The sequence below is a fragment of the Nicotiana tabacum genome, chromosome 6 (genome assembly GCF_000715075.1).
Source record: "Nicotiana tabacum cultivar K326 chromosome 6, ASM71507v2, whole genome shotgun sequence".
Classification (NCBI taxonomy): domain Eukaryota; kingdom Viridiplantae; phylum Streptophyta; class Magnoliopsida; order Solanales; family Solanaceae; genus Nicotiana; species Nicotiana tabacum.
The window spans coordinates 218,773,019-218,789,351 of record NC_134085.1 but is presented as its reverse complement, the minus strand read 5'-3'; the positions used below and the strand labels follow the sequence as shown (position 1 = coordinate 218,789,351).

At 36.2% G+C, this 16,333-nt stretch overlaps 1 protein-coding gene across 1 annotated transcript; it reads left to right on the top strand.

Annotated features, from left to right (window-relative positions):
• Positions 1-1,769: 1,769 nt before the first annotated feature.
• LOC107778166 (putative cyclic nucleotide-gated ion channel 16) lies at positions 1,770-10,955 on the top strand. Its single transcript, XM_075256728.1, has 6 exons — positions 1,770-2,387; positions 3,190-3,399; positions 5,708-6,012; positions 7,284-7,395; positions 9,257-9,493; positions 9,961-10,955. Exons 1-6 carry the CDS (start codon positions 1,962-1,964, stop codon positions 10,717-10,719), a joined length of 2,049 nt encoding a protein of 682 aa, XP_075112829.1. The 5' UTR covers positions 1,770-1,961; the 3' UTR covers positions 10,720-10,955.
• The last annotated feature ends 5,378 nt before the right edge of the window (positions 10,956-16,333 follow it).

Below are 16,333 nucleotides of genomic sequence, written 5' to 3'. Positions count from 1 at the left end.
TTTAGATTCTTCAATTTACTATACTTTGCTTACTAATAGTTGTACTTTTAATATTTTTTCTCTTATTTATTTTTTTCAATTAAGAAAGCAGGTATTATTTCAAAAATAGTGGATCAAGAAAAAGAATAAGCGACTTAATTTAAATAATTTGGGAGATTATGGATCACCTGATGGACAGAGGGAAAATTTTAAGGGATTTTTACCTAGCTATACTATAATAGAAACCTATTTACTATATTTATTTAGGTTCTTTATTAATTACTTTATATACCTATATTTACTAGTTTTATACAAAACCATAAAAAAGAGGAAATGAAACATACATTAAATATTGGGTATCAATTACACATAATCCCTTACATTTAAGATACTCTTCCTTTTTCCAAGGAAAGCTATATATGTCTTTGTACTTACCCAAAATCATCACCTCTCTTTGTATTTACCCAAAATCATCACCGTAAGAAACCCACTGCACCCCAAAATCATCACCTCTCTTTGTACTTACCCATAGTAAGAAATCCATTGATACCCATAATCTTTCTAACCCAAAAATCTAGCTTACTCACTCCTCTTCTAAAGCTGTTGATATACAATTTCTCTCTTTAATCGTCCAAAATCTCTTTTTTATTTATACAATACAGAAGAAATTCAAAAATTTGCTCTACAATCAAGTTGTTGGTAAGTTTCACTCTACATTAAAGTTGGTTTTAGGTTGAATTTCATAATGAAACTCGAGGAAGATGAAGTTTCGGAATTATATTACGATTGTATGATAAAGATATCTAATTGTATCTGAGTTGTATTTGATACATCAATACCTAAGACAATTCTGATACAATACTAATACTATTAAAATACAATATTGTATTATAATTTAAGTTTAGAGTTGGTTCTAGGTGGATGTTTTACATTGAAACTTGAAAAAGATGAAGATCAAAGTTGTATCATAATTTAGAATTGTATTACAATTTGTACCTAAAACAATACATGATACAATACTAATACAAGTATAATACGATATTGTATCAGTTTAAGTTTAGAGTCGGTTTTAAGTTGTATCATAATTGTGTAAGAATTCTTTCAGGATTGTATCAAATTTGTATTTGAATTATGAGCAGTTGTGAGATCGTGACGAATTTCACAGTTTGTATTACAAATATATGATAATTATATATTAATTTATTAGTATTGTATCAGGTATTATTTTAGATATTAGTGTACCATCTACAAGTTATATACAATTGTGATACAAATATGATACAATTACATTTTACGTATTGATGTATCTGATACAATTTAAATACAATTATGATACATGTATCATACAATTCCTGAATATTTCTTCATTTTTAGTGTAGTCCGGTCTCCCAACAAAAGAACAATGCAATTGATGATTTAATAATATAAAATTATTGACAATTGTGGGAAGAGAGAAGATGGAGATTCTGGGCGTAGATTAAGGAATTTTGTTGTAAAAAAAGGAGAGAGAAGAGGAGAGGGGAAAAAAAGGAAAGGATATAATTGAATCCCTTAACTGAAGACACTAATAATGGGGTGGGAGCCTTTTAAGGAGAAATCTACACAATTTGTAAGAAAAACCTAGATATTTATTAAAAACTATAAAACATAGAGAACATTAATAAATAAGTTTCTAATATAATATAACTAGGTAAAAGTCCCAAATTTTAAAGTAACAATATTCCACAGCAGAGGGATATATTAGCCCTTTTCCCCGTTATGATATTAGTACTAATCTGTTTTAAGTGAGTTGGGGGTTTTGATTTGGCGCGCTGATTCAACGAACTGCACGCACATATCGGGGACACAGACACAACTCCTCGTGTTCGCAATGCAGCATTCCATTGTAATGGCTCTCCGTTTCCTTCTCCACCCATTGATAATACTCAAATCTCCATGGCAATCATCGACCTTCTGTCCTAGGGTTTCTTCTGTAACAAAAAATGGACACTCTCCAGCACCATCTCCACCGTTTCTCCAAACCTTCCTTAATTTACGACCGTCAGAAGCCCTGGTGGCAACAAATTCTCGATCCAAATGGCGAGTTCGTTGCCAGATGGAACCACATTTTCTTGGTCACTTCCTTTGTCGGTCTATTTGTTGATCCTCTTTTTTTGTTGCTTCCAATTATTCGGGAAACCTGCATGAGCACCGATAATGTTTTGGGATACACCATATTAACTTTTCGCGTATTGGTTGATATCTTCGCCTTGTTTCAGATCATTATGAAGTTCCGTACGGCTTTTGTTTCCAAGAAAACCCGGGTTTTTGGTAAGGGCGAGCTGGTGATGGATCAGAAATTGATTGCTATCCGTTACTTGAAGAATGACTTTGCCATTGATCTTGCTGCTGCCCTCCCGCTCCCACAAGTCAGTCTATTACATACATTATATCATGTTTCTTTGTCAACGTTGTAATCATAATAATTTGTTCTTAATGTTGTACTTCTGGATTAGCATTTGAATGAATCCATGGTTTCGAGCTGGGTTTAAGTGATATTGTCTGCTTGATTTTCTCTAAAAGGCCTCACACCTTATATGTAGCTTACTTTTCTTTTTTTGCTACCAATGTGGGGCTTTTATTCTCACACCAACAATCTTCCTCTCAAATTAAGTGTCACATGGTCCATCTCCAAGCCCCCGAACTATGTTTCACATGTCCCATTACCTCATGGGCTTATTTGAAGATTTACTGTCGTGCCATTCACATTATTCGAGTATTTATAGCCACCGAAGCCCAGAGGATAGGTTCTTATGTGTTTGTACTCCAACTTACCTTTGCGATTGGTAAAAGGTAGTAAGCGAGCCTTTTGCCATCACTCTGCTATCTTCATACTCGTCCCCCGAAACCATTGTCACCCAAAGATATTTCTCAATATGATGTGATACTATCTGCTTTGTGCCAAACCTGCATGGTTTTTCCCAAAAGACCTCACACCATTAAGATTATCCCAACACCTTATTTGTAGCTTCCTTTTCTTTTTAGCTACCAGTGTGTGACTTTTGTTCGCACGCCCAACCGTTTCTTTTTGTGACATACTTTCATTGTGCAACATAGTTGGACTTGAAGGCTGAAATCAAATTTTGTTATTATGCCTTATTGGAAAAGTATGTTTATTAATTTGAGGGTGGTATGATGAATAGTAACTTTGTCTTATTTTTGGTTTTGCAGATTGTTATTTGGTTTATAATGCCATTGAATGGCTCATCCGCCACTCATGCTAATCATGCCATCTCTTTGATTATTATGCTTCAGTATGTGCCAAGATTGTTAGTCATTTTCCCCTTAAATTCAAAGATTATTAGGAATACAGGTGTTGTGGCAAAGACAGCTTGGTCTGGTGCAGCATACAATCTCCTCCTGTACTTGCTGGCAGGTCATGTAAGTTCTGCAGTCTTTGATAGTATTTTTTTTTTCTTTTTTATCAAAATAGTGCACAAGGCACCTCCCTTCCTAAATTCAGATCCTAAATTCAGTTGACAACTCTAAAAGGAATCCTTTTTCAGAAAGTATAGAATACGGGTTGTCAACAAGAGAAGGTAAAGTTAGTCAATAAACCATATTCTGCTTATCTCATTTTAATCTGGAAATGATATCATTAAATAGACCTGTAGCTAAATTAGGAACCCATAAACAAGACATAACATATTTTGGACAGACTAAAGGTGTCACTAGCGCACAATAGCAGGCAGGGGAAAAATCAACTTATTTTAGTGGATGAAAGTGAATGGAAGTTGACCGATTAGAAAAAGTGACAAGTTTAGAACGGATGAAGAAGGGACACATGTCAAATAGATTTTGTGATTGACCCTCACCTTTCAGCTGTCAGTTAAACTCCAATTAGTAAACTTTTCCAGTTTGAGGACCAGGCTGTGAAGAAAGCTGCAAATCAGGTCTGGGCATTACTCAACCAAATATGGATTGTAAGGGCAACTATAGGCTTTGAATTCATCAACTATAAATTCTCAGAGCATGAATTATAGTTTTGAGAGGTGTGAACTAATCTTTCTGAATGCAATTTGTTGTCCATTCCCAATTGGCCCTTTCCCACTTTGCCCCATTGTGACTCGAATTCCAACTTTATGGTTGGATGTGGAGAGTCTTACTATTAGACTATCCCTCCCTTGTTGCCTTAAATCAAAGCTCTATTACTTAAAAACAAATACCGAATGATAGGACTCCTCAAAACCTATAGTTTATGTGATATCGCCTTTTTAAGGAGCAATGTAAACAAAGTACAGGCTTGTTACACTCCTTACTCATGTGATGCCGATATGAGCTGAGCTCGCTAACAGGTTTAGCTATAGCATGTCATTGGTATTAACTCTACTGTGTATATAATTGGGAAAGCTCCCAGGTTTTAAAAGCTTTTGCCTTTAAGTGATGGTCCTCTGGAGGAAAAATCTTTGGAAATTGGTTGACTGAGAGAAACAAAAGTAGTATCTACAAGTAATGTTCCAAGTCCACATTTTGGTGATACCTCTTTTGTCTACCATTATTCCATGCATTCTTCCCCGCGTTGATATTCTCAACTGACAAATTAGAAGCTATCTATCCATTATCCACACTCCAGACTCACATTTTCTTTAATTGTCATATTTAATCCTTGTCAGCATAATCAATAGCATTGGTAATGAAAAAGCAATTTTTCATTATCTTTTCAAGATTTGGATCTTCTCAACACCTAACAGATGGTGAAAATACCTCACCTTAGGAAGCAGTGAGACTTTTGTAATTTGACTCCTGGACTATAAGTCACTGATTTAGGCTACTGATGAAAATGTCACAGTGGTAGTTCAACAATAAGGTTTGCTTCAGTTCTTTGTAGTGCTTTTTTTTGTCATGCCAATTATTTTATGTGGTTGTTATTACAGACCTAATTAAATAAGTAAATAAAAAAAATTCTTCTCTGAAACCTTAAGCTTTAAATTTAATATTTCCCAAGCAACTCAAGCTTTTAAATGATGTGGAACTATAGAACTCATTATCAAGTTAAGTAGATAGATATCATAAGTTTAAGTCTCACCGCCAATGCTGTTGAAATATATCTCCATGATTTATGCCTTAAAAGAGGTCCTGCTGGTAAATGAAGGATAATGGTACCAGGATGTCCACACACATTTGCTCTTTCAGTGAATCAGGAAGTCGGAATATGGGATAGTTTGAGGGCTTGAGGAGGTTAGAGTCCCATCTGGTGTAGTAAGTGGGTGTTAGACCATCAAATAGTTGTGGTGGAGTGGAAGTAGGAAGTAGGGTTTCTCCATGCGAATTCAGATTTAGTCGGGCCCCAAAGCGGGTACCAGCAACCGGGTGGAAAACCAAACAAAGGTGGGTGCTTAGTGGTCACAGATGTTGCAATAGTTTCGGTGGTAGTAGCTACAATATTGCAGTTGAGTTTGCATGAAATATTATGGTGATGTATATTGTGGTTGTTGCTGATTGTGCGCTAGCAAAGAGAGGAAAAAGTGAAGAAACTAAATTAGCAGCAAAAATTTTCTTATGTCGAAGACGTCTTTTTCATTGTTATTGATATAATAAATGCTATGATATTGCTATGATCCATAACATAATATTGCCTTTTCTCCTTAAGCTGGATTGAAAAGTTGCACCTGCAGCCTTTCAGACTATATTTTCTAATTCATTGGAGATTGAATCAGTGATTAATCTGGTTTTTGAATTGTCAGTGCAGGTTTTAGGAGCTATATGGTATCTGATGGCTATTGAGAGGCACTTTTCATGCTGGAAGGATGAGTGCGCAAAGCAGCAGGAGGGTGCTCCAGCTTGTTATAAAGACTACCTTGATTGCTCATCACTTGGTAAACCTGGGCGTCAGGAGTGGTCGGAAACCACTGAGGTGTTCAAGAATTGCGATGCTAATGCTGATATAAGCTTTGAGTTTGGAATGTTTGGTGATGCAAATACTGAAGAAGTTACATCTGCTGGCATCTTTGATCGATATTTTTACTGCCTATGGTGGGGTTTAAAGAGCCTAAGGTATTCTCTTTGTTATCAAATCCTTTGTGGTCTCTCTGTCTTAATTTATTTTCTAAATTTTCTTAATTAGAAAATAGTCTGCATATCAATATAAAAAACTCTTTATCTAATGGACTTCTGCACCTCAATAAATCATTATCAAGTGGTCGAAAGATACTTCGCAAATGACATGTGGGTAGATCGTAAGTCAGGGCCTGAAAAGTTGTTCAGGAACTAGTCTTCGTGAGTCAGCTGAGAACTCTCTCTCCTCAGAAAATATTTATTTCAACTGTTGTCAGAAAACTGTAAAGCAAATTCTTCATCTTCGCAAACTTGTTTTTAAAGTTGGAGCAGAACCTAACATCAGAGTTGTGCATTTACTTAAACCAAGCATGCTGAAGATTAATATTTGTCATATACATAGTCATACGATTTTTTACCATTATATAGATAATTCCTTGAACTTATCAAAATAATAATAATAATAATAATAATAATAATAATAATAATAATAATAATAATAATAATAATAATTCGTGTCTAGAGAAGCCTGGCTTAGACAACAGGTTTGGTCTTCCATATCCGTTCTGATATTGGACTGTTAAATAATAGCCCTCTCTCTCACTCAATTTTAAGTATCTGAGTTGCAACTTATACTTCATGTAGTCAGGTTGAAGTACTGGACCACAATTTTTACTCCTTGCGAGAAAAAAGAAAGGAGTCTTCAATGTGGCAAGAAACATTTCATCTTTTATTCTAGTATACGAACTTGTGATAGTAGGAATGTTAAATTTAATTTTCTCTTGATTTTTTCTTATGAAGAATTTTTATCCCTGCCAATCATGCGTTAGTCTGCAGGACTTTATGGAAAGCTTATAAAGCATTTCTTGATTATATACTGAATGAAAGATGGATGTTACTGTGGCATAAAAATGTGGGTGCATTGCACTAACTGTTTTGAGAACAAATAAAAATGAAAATTTAATGGCATTGTGACACAAAAAACTGTGCAACTTTCTTTGGTAATTCCTTTTTTTCTTAGCTTTCCTCGGTAATATGAATTAAGGGGCCATTTTGAAGGAAAATGTGGAGAAAAGTCCATGACCTACTAGTTTAGCTTAAATGGTGGTTCTGGGGCTAATTAGGTAGAGGCAAGGTTCGGAACTCACTGTCCTTTGTGTCACCCTGAAAAGATATTGGTGACAAGTGCAAGATATTTATCGCAAAAGTTTTTTTTTCCATATTTCATTAGGATTTATGCTTAACGGATCCCTCAATATCTTGATTTTCAGTTCATACGGACAAAGTATAACTACAAGCATAAACATTGTTGAGACGCTCTTTTCCAGTCTTATTTGTCTTCTGGGTTTGGTCTTCTTTGCACTGCTGATAGGCAACATGCAGGTATTTTCTCATGTGAAAAACTAAATTACGATGTGTTTTCTTATTCACATTTCTTCTTATTCTTTTACACTATTGCTTAGTCTCTGATGTACGTTGATGAATTTAAGCTACTGGATATTGACTAAAAGGAGGAAAACTTGGGAGTTGGACTTTAAAGTGGACAACTTGAAATAGACAATGTTGAGTTTCTTATTTCATGAAATCATACTTGTCGAAAAATCAACGAATGCATCCACCCTTGGAGAAATATAGATTTAGTAAAAGACGCTCTCAATATACCTGACAAGGACAGAGAGAGGTCAGACGAAGAGATCTTACATCATATAAGAAGCCTAGATTTTTGATAGATGCACTATGAAACACCTGAAAACTTAATAGTCTTGGTTTTCAATTGAGTTGTCAATAAGTGATGAACTTGATAAAGTAAGCGAAATAGCTAATGGGAATAGTGTTAAAAAAGATTATTAGTCCTTGTTCAAAATAAAATAAAACAAAAGCAGTATCAGCCCGTTGATTAAGTCCCTTGGTTCTTGTGGACTGATCTTGATCAATTAATGAGAATTTGCTTGAATATATCCTAACCATGTACCATGCATTAGCATCTTGGTATTTTACTCTGATAGCCCTTTACGCGTGTGTGCGTGCTCTCTCTCTCCCCTCCAGCGTGGGGGTGTGAGGTTGATTGCTCTGAATGGGAATTTAAACCATGGGACTGTACGACTAGTTCATGGACACAGAAAGCTCCTCCTTTGAGTTAGGAAACTCCTTTTCTTTTGAGTAAGTTTGTGAATGCACATACCTTAAAGTATAAAAAATTAACAGCCAAGTTTAATCTGTGCAAATGATTGTGTCCAACTTGCTGAAGTTATCCTAATCTCCAGATATCAAAGTGAGAACACTTTTTGGTTTGGGTCTGCTCTTATTTTTCACTTTTGACGGCCCTCACAACTCTTGTTTTCCATGGACCATGTGGTACAGGAAGTGGTTAGTTTCTTTTTGAACTACTAGGTGGCAGGATTCTGAAATGGTAGACAATGACATAGTTTATTTACCCATTGTTGTTCAGTATTATCTTTTGATACAACTTAACAAAGCTGAAGTTTTCTTGTTGATGACCAATGCACAGCATTACAGTAATTACTTATTTGAGTTAAGGTTGCAACTATGGCTGTTGACCTTAAATTTTATTAACTAAGAAGCTCGGACATGGGTGCGGGTGTCCGACACAGGTGCGGATATAGAGGTCGGATCCTTCGAGATGTAAATTCTTAGATTCAGGAATACGGATCCTAGTATGGATACAGTTGCAGGGATTTGGCTAAAAATAATTCGAAAAAAGAAAAAAGTAAATCTCTAAATTATGAGAAATTTGGTGTAATACTTAAGTATAGCTTGTAAAATGTGGATTTCTTTTCTTTTTTTTCCTCAAGTTATAGATAAGTAAAGGTTTGATTTGCTAGATAAGGTATGCTATTTTATTCGAATTTACCCTAGTTGTGGTTTTGATTTCGGGAATCACATTGTATCTCGTCTCGAATTTTTCATCCGTCGTGGTCAAAGTACCCAAAATTACTTGACCAGATCCGGTAAGGATCTCATACCCACACCCATACTAGTGTCGTGTCGACACGGGTGCGGCACCTAAACTGCCTTGTCGGAGCAACATTTGACAAATTCATTGCTAGTGACTTGTGTACTTGTTCATCAAATAAGGATCCAGGTTATGTCCATCAAATACGTCTTTTTCTTTTGGGGGCTCTGGGGTGGGGATGGGGGGTGCAAACGGGGAACTACTTCAGAGGGAATGAATATCTTGTTGAATTTGTAAGTGACACTGCTTCTACTGTTGTATTTTGTGAAGAGCTATCTACAATCCATGACAGCAAGACTTGAACAATGGAGAGTTAAAAGAAGGGACACAGAAGAGTGGATGAGGCACCGTCAACTGCCTGAAGATCTGCAAGATCGTGTTCGTCGGTTTGTTCAGTATAAATGGGTAGCTACAAGAGGTGTAGAGGAAGAAGAAATATTGCGTTCCTTACCCTTGGATCTAAGGCGCCAGATTCAGAGGCACCTCTGCCTGGCTCTTGTTCGTCGTGTAAGTTTTTCCGTGTCATTATTGTTTTGTACTTTCTCAAAGGGGAACATTGCGATCATTCGGAGCCGTGTAGTTTGGTCTTCCTTTTTTGTTGGCTAAAAATACTTCGTAGCTTAACTTTCTGTGGAGAGCTTCTATTCTTGAGGTGGGTCTCTTGTTAAGCATGCGTTGGCAATTGCTCTACGATGCAGTTTATGGATATGCAGCTTTGCTCTCTTTATTGCGCACATTTTTGCACCAAACAATAGAGTAGCACATGGTTAACGAAATCTGCATAGCTAGTTTTAAGACTCAACTTTTGTGAAATAAATAGCAAAAATCTTCTTTTCTACTGATTTCAGTTGTATAAACCATCTGTCTTGACCTCATCTAAGAAAGAAAAAAAAATGACAACCATCTGTTTTGAACTTCCAAGATTTTCTTACGGTTCTCATATTTAGTAACCTCATGCTTGCTGGATTTTACAGGTCCCTTTCTTCTCCCAGATGGATGATCAGTTGTTAGATGCAATATGCGAATGCCTTGTTTCATCATTGAACACGAAAGACACGTATATTGTTCGGGAAGGAGATCCGGTGAATGAGATGCTTTTCATAATTAGAGGTGAACTTGAGAGTTCAACAACTAATGGAGGAAGGTCAGGCTTCTTCAACTCCATTACGTTAAAGCAGGGTGATTTTTGTGGAGAAGAGTTGCTAACATGGGCCTTAGTGCCTAATCCAAATGTTAATCTTCCAATTTCAACTCGAACAGTGAAATGCCTTAAAGAAGTTGAAGCATTTGCACTTAAAGCTGAAAAGCTCAAGTTTGTTGCAAACCAGTTCAGACGCCTCCATAGTAAGAAATTACAGCATGCATTCCGGTTCTACTCACACCAATGGAGGACATGGGGAGCTTGCTACATACAAGCTGCATGGAGACGCTATCGGAGGAAAAAACTAGCGGAGGAATTGTCAAGAGAAGAAAGCCTGTACTTCTCACGAGGGATGGACCAAGATGATGATTATGGTCATGAATATCCAGAAGCTGGTTATGACGGTGGAAATGCTTCGGATCATGCAACAGAAAGCAGTATTCAGCATCTTGGAGCTACAATATTGGCATCAAGATTTGCTGCTAACACCAGAAGAGGCAAGGTGGCACGGGTGGACCCTGGTGAATCCAGCTTACGTATGCCTAAACTCTTTAAGCCTGACGAGCCTGATTTTTCTGATGATCAAAGATGAACGCCATAGTCACTGATGAATCAGTTCTTGTTTTTGGATCGAAGTTAGAGTTAGTCTTTGGGCTGCTTGTTGCCCTGTTACTTGTTCACAGGTCACCTTTTGATGTTTCTTGTTATCCAAAAGAAACCGTTACTACCAATTGATTCACTACTACATAGTGGTTAACTACTTCACAAATGTAAATTAATTGCTTGCTTTAATCATAAGGGCATCGTAAGTGACACCCCTTGGTTTCATGTAGTGAATAACCATAGTCAGACAGTCTGAATATTACTTAATGTGAAATAACAATGTTGATTGGTGAATGGAACACAACATACAAACATTAAACATATGCATTTATATATGCACACTATAAAAACATTAACATTTTTTGTTCTTTCTATATGGAGGCTTGCAGTGACTTCTATAACAGTATTAGTTTCTCTCAGAAAAGGGGAGATGAAGAATGAAGGAGGTAAACAAACAAGAGAAAATGAGGCTATAATTCTCTTTTACTGGTGGGTGAAGTTACTTCCTAGAAAAGGTGTTTCTTGAAGCATACAAATTCATATTGTTAAATTCTGATTTTCACCTTTGGCATTTATTGTTGTGGCAACCTATATTTCCTTTTCTCATCAGTTAATAAAATGATAAATTTTAATTTTACTGTAAATAACTTCAAATTAAAAACAAAGCAACTTGATTTTCCTTCTCTGTGAAAAGAATGTTGAGTTTGACAATTAACTTGCAAATGAAAGTGGAAAAAACGATTTTTCATTTTTTCCCTGTAAAATCAATTGTTACTTTTAAAAATCCCTAGTATTTGATAGGACAAAGTTAGTTAAAAATTTAAAATAAATAAGTTCTAATATGAAAAAAGAGGTAAGATAACTAGAGTCCCCGAGTGTAATTCCGAAAAAAATACTCTGAAAACTACAGTCAAAAGCAACAACCGTGTGTTCTTTCCTAATACCCAGCTTTATACACTATCAAATCAAATACTTTCCTATTTTTCCTAAACTCCGTTCTTTCCTAAAAAATTAGTCTTTTCGCGTGAATTTATTTTAGAAACCTAATTTATTTATAAAGAACCTTAACATTAGCCTCCGCTGCTGCACTCTTTCAGGTTCTTCTTCCATAGTAGTAATAATTCATTCTTTCTTCTCCCTCTGTTTTCACTGCGAATTTATATTTTCTTTGTTCTCTCTGTATTTTCACAGCAGAGTCAATCTGTGACTCATTGAAAGAAAACTAGCAGATCATCGATAATTCAAGGGTTGTTTTTTCTTGTGATTCTTTTCTCCTTCTTGTTTTAATTTCTTTATTAATAATAGCAAATCAAAGACCGTCATGTCGATGGTATCACAGCTTCCCAGTGTTCGATTTTACCCTACCGATGCAGAGTTGATCTACTTTCTGAAAAAGTTTTTGAAGGGTGAGTCTTTGCCCAGTGAATGCCCTATTCGACTTGGGGAAATCTATGGAGACCGGCCACCATGGGAGATTTCTGATCAACCTGAAGAGAAAATAGGCTACTTTATTTCTCCTTTGAAGAAGCGGAAGGAATCACATAAATGTTTCGCCGAACTTGCGCTAACGGGACATGGAAAGCCCAAATCGGCGGTGATCCTATCAAGAATAGTAAGGGAGCTGTTGTGGGATTCAGAAAAAATTATGTTTATCGAACTAGGAGTAGTAAAGGATCAAAGCAAGATAAAATTAATTGGCTGATGAGAGAATATTACGTGGGGGATGATTACTTCTGGGAAAATAATATTCCTAAACAAGATACTGTTCTCTGCCGAATAAAGAAGAACATAACAGAGAGAAATAGGAAGAATGGGGTTAATATGGAGGAACAAGAAGTTGCTCAAGCAATAGAAGCTATGTTGTGAACCTGACTACAACAGTTCACAATCAACAACAATTTCCCAACGACATCAGCTTATGAAGGCAGAGTATGCTGAACAACAGGATAATTATTTGAGAGGACTTAACAAAAATAGCCAAATTTTGACCACTTATGACAGAGATGAAACTACAATGGAGAATCATGGGTCCAACACCAACAGAGTGCTCGTGATGACAGAAGAAGCAAATACAGCAGCGAGGGGATAAGAAGAATCAGATGGTCAATTATCCTTGCCTGGTATTCACGAGCAATATTGTGCTGAAGCTGATCTTAACACAGATAACAGTGACTTCTCATATCTTAACGCAGATAACAGTGACTTTTTGGAACTAGCACTAATGAATGGAATAAAAGACATTGTTCTAGATGATTGGTGGCACCAATTCTACTAGATAGATAAGCATGTAAAAAGTTAACTTCTGATGTTTGTGTGTGGCGTACAGGTGAGGTGACGATTACCTATGCGCCACCAAATTATCTATTTATCTATTCCCTTCCCCGTTCCAAATATATTGTTTTCATGTCTTAACTTCTACATGCTTATTGGTGTTTCCATGTTTAATTTCTTTTTGATAGATGTTGTTTTCCTTATTGAAGGTATTAGATGTTCCGTAGTTCATTGTATCTCATTATTGCCTTAAGTTGGCCTATCGGTATTTCATGGAACATTTTGGTTGGTCTCGTTGTGTAGCATTAATTGATGAATTTTCATACTTGTATAGATTTCCGTTTGTTTTGGTTTGAGGCACAAATATTGTAGAGGGATTTGAGCTAAATTGTGAAATACTTGTTCTTATGGTATGATTTTTACTGATATAGTGGGATCGGGTTGCATGCCGCAATAGGAGGAATAAGGGTGAAATATGATTGTCTGGTGGAATCGGGTTGTACGCCGCAACATGAGTAATAAGGGTGGATAGGTGGGATCGAGTGTCACGCTGCAACAGTAGGAATAAGGGTGATATATTGAGGAGAAATAAGGGTGGACTGGTGGGATCGGGTTGCATGCCGCAACAGAAGTAATAAGGGTGAATGTTCATATTGTTACTAGTTATATGATGGGATCGGGATACGCGCCGCATCATTTGTTGTTTATGTATTCTTCTTCTGCTGTGATTTATTCCTGTAGTAATGTATCTCTCTTAAGGATGGGTTATAGCTAAGTACTGGCAAGATAATTGGGTTCCGTATTTATTTTGTTGCAAGTTACTGCTCCAATTCGTGCCGTATTTTCTTTTTGCTTTATTATATATTGTTACAGGTTATATTGTATATGCCCTGCCGTAGCCTCGTCGCTACCTCGTCGAGGTTAGTGATGACGTCCAAATCCACTACTAAAAAGTAAATGGACACGGTCGCATGCAATATAATTTAGCCAACTATGAGTCGGGGTCGAATTCTACAAGGAACAATATGTAGGCGATTAGGAATGTAAGAGAATTATCACTTGTTATGCAATGCCAAACACTAAGAATTGTTTTGAGAAAAATATTTATATCTAAATGCGGAAATGTAAACTAACCTAGAAAGCAAGTAAAATGATCAATGTCTACAAGTATGGATGCATCGGGAATTACACTCAAGTAATGATCCAATGTATTTTACGATTTTACAATTATGAGCGAGTTTATGTTAATTAGCCACGGGTAATAATTCTATATTAGCTTCTTCCAAAGACTAACAAGACTTCCTAGTTGAATTATCCCTAAAACAATTAATAGATTAAGCACACCCGGATATGGCTACAAGTAGTTCAATCTTATCCTTAAGTAGAATCTATAAAATGAGGGTTAAAACCTCAAGTTCTTGTTAATTAATCTTTTCCAACCCCGCATAATCTTTCCCAAAATTAATTCGGAGTTAATAGGCGAGTCCTAGGGTTATCTAATCCCTTTGGAAACATTATAGAACAAGAATAATTAAAGTAACAATAACTCACTTCATAAAATAATAAAAATCATTCAATACATAAGCACAACAAGGTATTTAATCCACACTTTAAATATGATTATTTCCATAAACAAGATTCAAGTATTGAATGAAATACTACACACTTAGATATACAATACAAAGCAAGAAAATGAAGAAATGAATATAAATGGGTAAGAAATTCTCAACCAAAAGCTTCAAATCTTCAAGACCAAAGTGTGTGTGCAAACCCTAGCTTCGAACCTTGTTCTCTCTAGTGTTTTGAACTAAAAATAAGCCAAAGATCCCTCTACAAATGAGTTGTTTTGTGTATTAAATGGTTTGGGGTTGAGAACATGTGAAATACCTAAAATGCCCAGGTCTGATACCCGTTGACCGCACCCGGGGAAGAATACTCGCAGGTGCGGCTCCGCAGATGCGGATAGCCCATCGCAGAAGCAGAAGGTGAAGCTGAGTGCTGGATCCGCAAATGCGGTATTTCAAGCACAGATGCGTAACCACTTCTGCGGTTCTTGACTCGCAGGTGCGATTCCAGGAAAAAATGTTCAGTTCCGCAGATGCGGACTTCTTCCCGCAGGTGCGAGATCACTTCTGCGATCTGTGTTCCACAGATGCGGAATTCCTGGAGAGTTTTGTACTCTTTCAACCAATTTTTGCTCAATTCTACTTCAATTCAACGCAAAGCACTTCATGACATCATTTTCCTGAAAGTCGAACAAAACATACTATAAACGACCTCATGTTATCATTAAAGGATGCAAAATCTAACGAAAAAAGGCTAAAATAACTGGTAAAATTACCACTCATCAACACCCCCAACTTAAAGCTTTTGCTCGTCCTCAAGTAAATCAAAACCAACAATTTAATGAGGTTCTACCATTTAAAGCACAAGTCATATTGCTAGCATTTTCAAATCACATTCTCCAATTAAGCATTATACTCATGGATTTGGTTGATACTAATAATTAGGCTCAAGTGTGTGCATCTTTCTCGAATAACTCCCTCATTTAAATACAACTTCAAGAAGTTCAAGGGAGTTTCAAAATAATCAAGTGACTAGAATAAGCCTCAAGAAGTGACTCAAAAGCACTAGTCCACTACATATGCTCAACTTACTCATTTCCGGGTGTATCAATTTCACCAATCAATCCTAATTCATGTGCCCTCACAAGAAAGAAAGTCCCCAAACCACTATATTTACAATGCAACATAAGGGACAAATTGACAAAGACACTCACAAAGAATTTCAAGTGTTACAACATCTCATGCCATAAGCTTGCCCTTATTTTAATTCATCGCCTATTCAAGAACATTAGGTTGGAGATCCCATAAGGACTTTTTAAGCTTATAATGTAGGTTTAGGGAAGGGTCGGATAAGCATTTGGGATACAAGTGACTACACCCTCCTTGAACACTACTCACATTTGTCTTTCTTTTTGCACTTTGTTTCTTTTCAAACCACATAGCCTCATTGGCATCTAGTTACCAACATAGAAACACCTTAAATACCTCTCTAATTTTCTTCAAGACTCCATATTTATATACATACATATATTTCTCTTTTTTATTTTTCTTATATACATATTTTTCTTTTGGAGCTTGAATAATTTAATATGATGTACAACTTTACCAATTTCCACTTTGACACCACACCCCCAACTTAGGCTTTTGCCTCATTCTCAATGTTCAAGGAGGGACGGGTTCAAAAGAAGGAATTATTTTACAAAAGGGGAAAGGTTTGTAATGAGGTGGCCAAAGAAAAGGTTGAAGGCTCAAATAGGGTACTAGTGA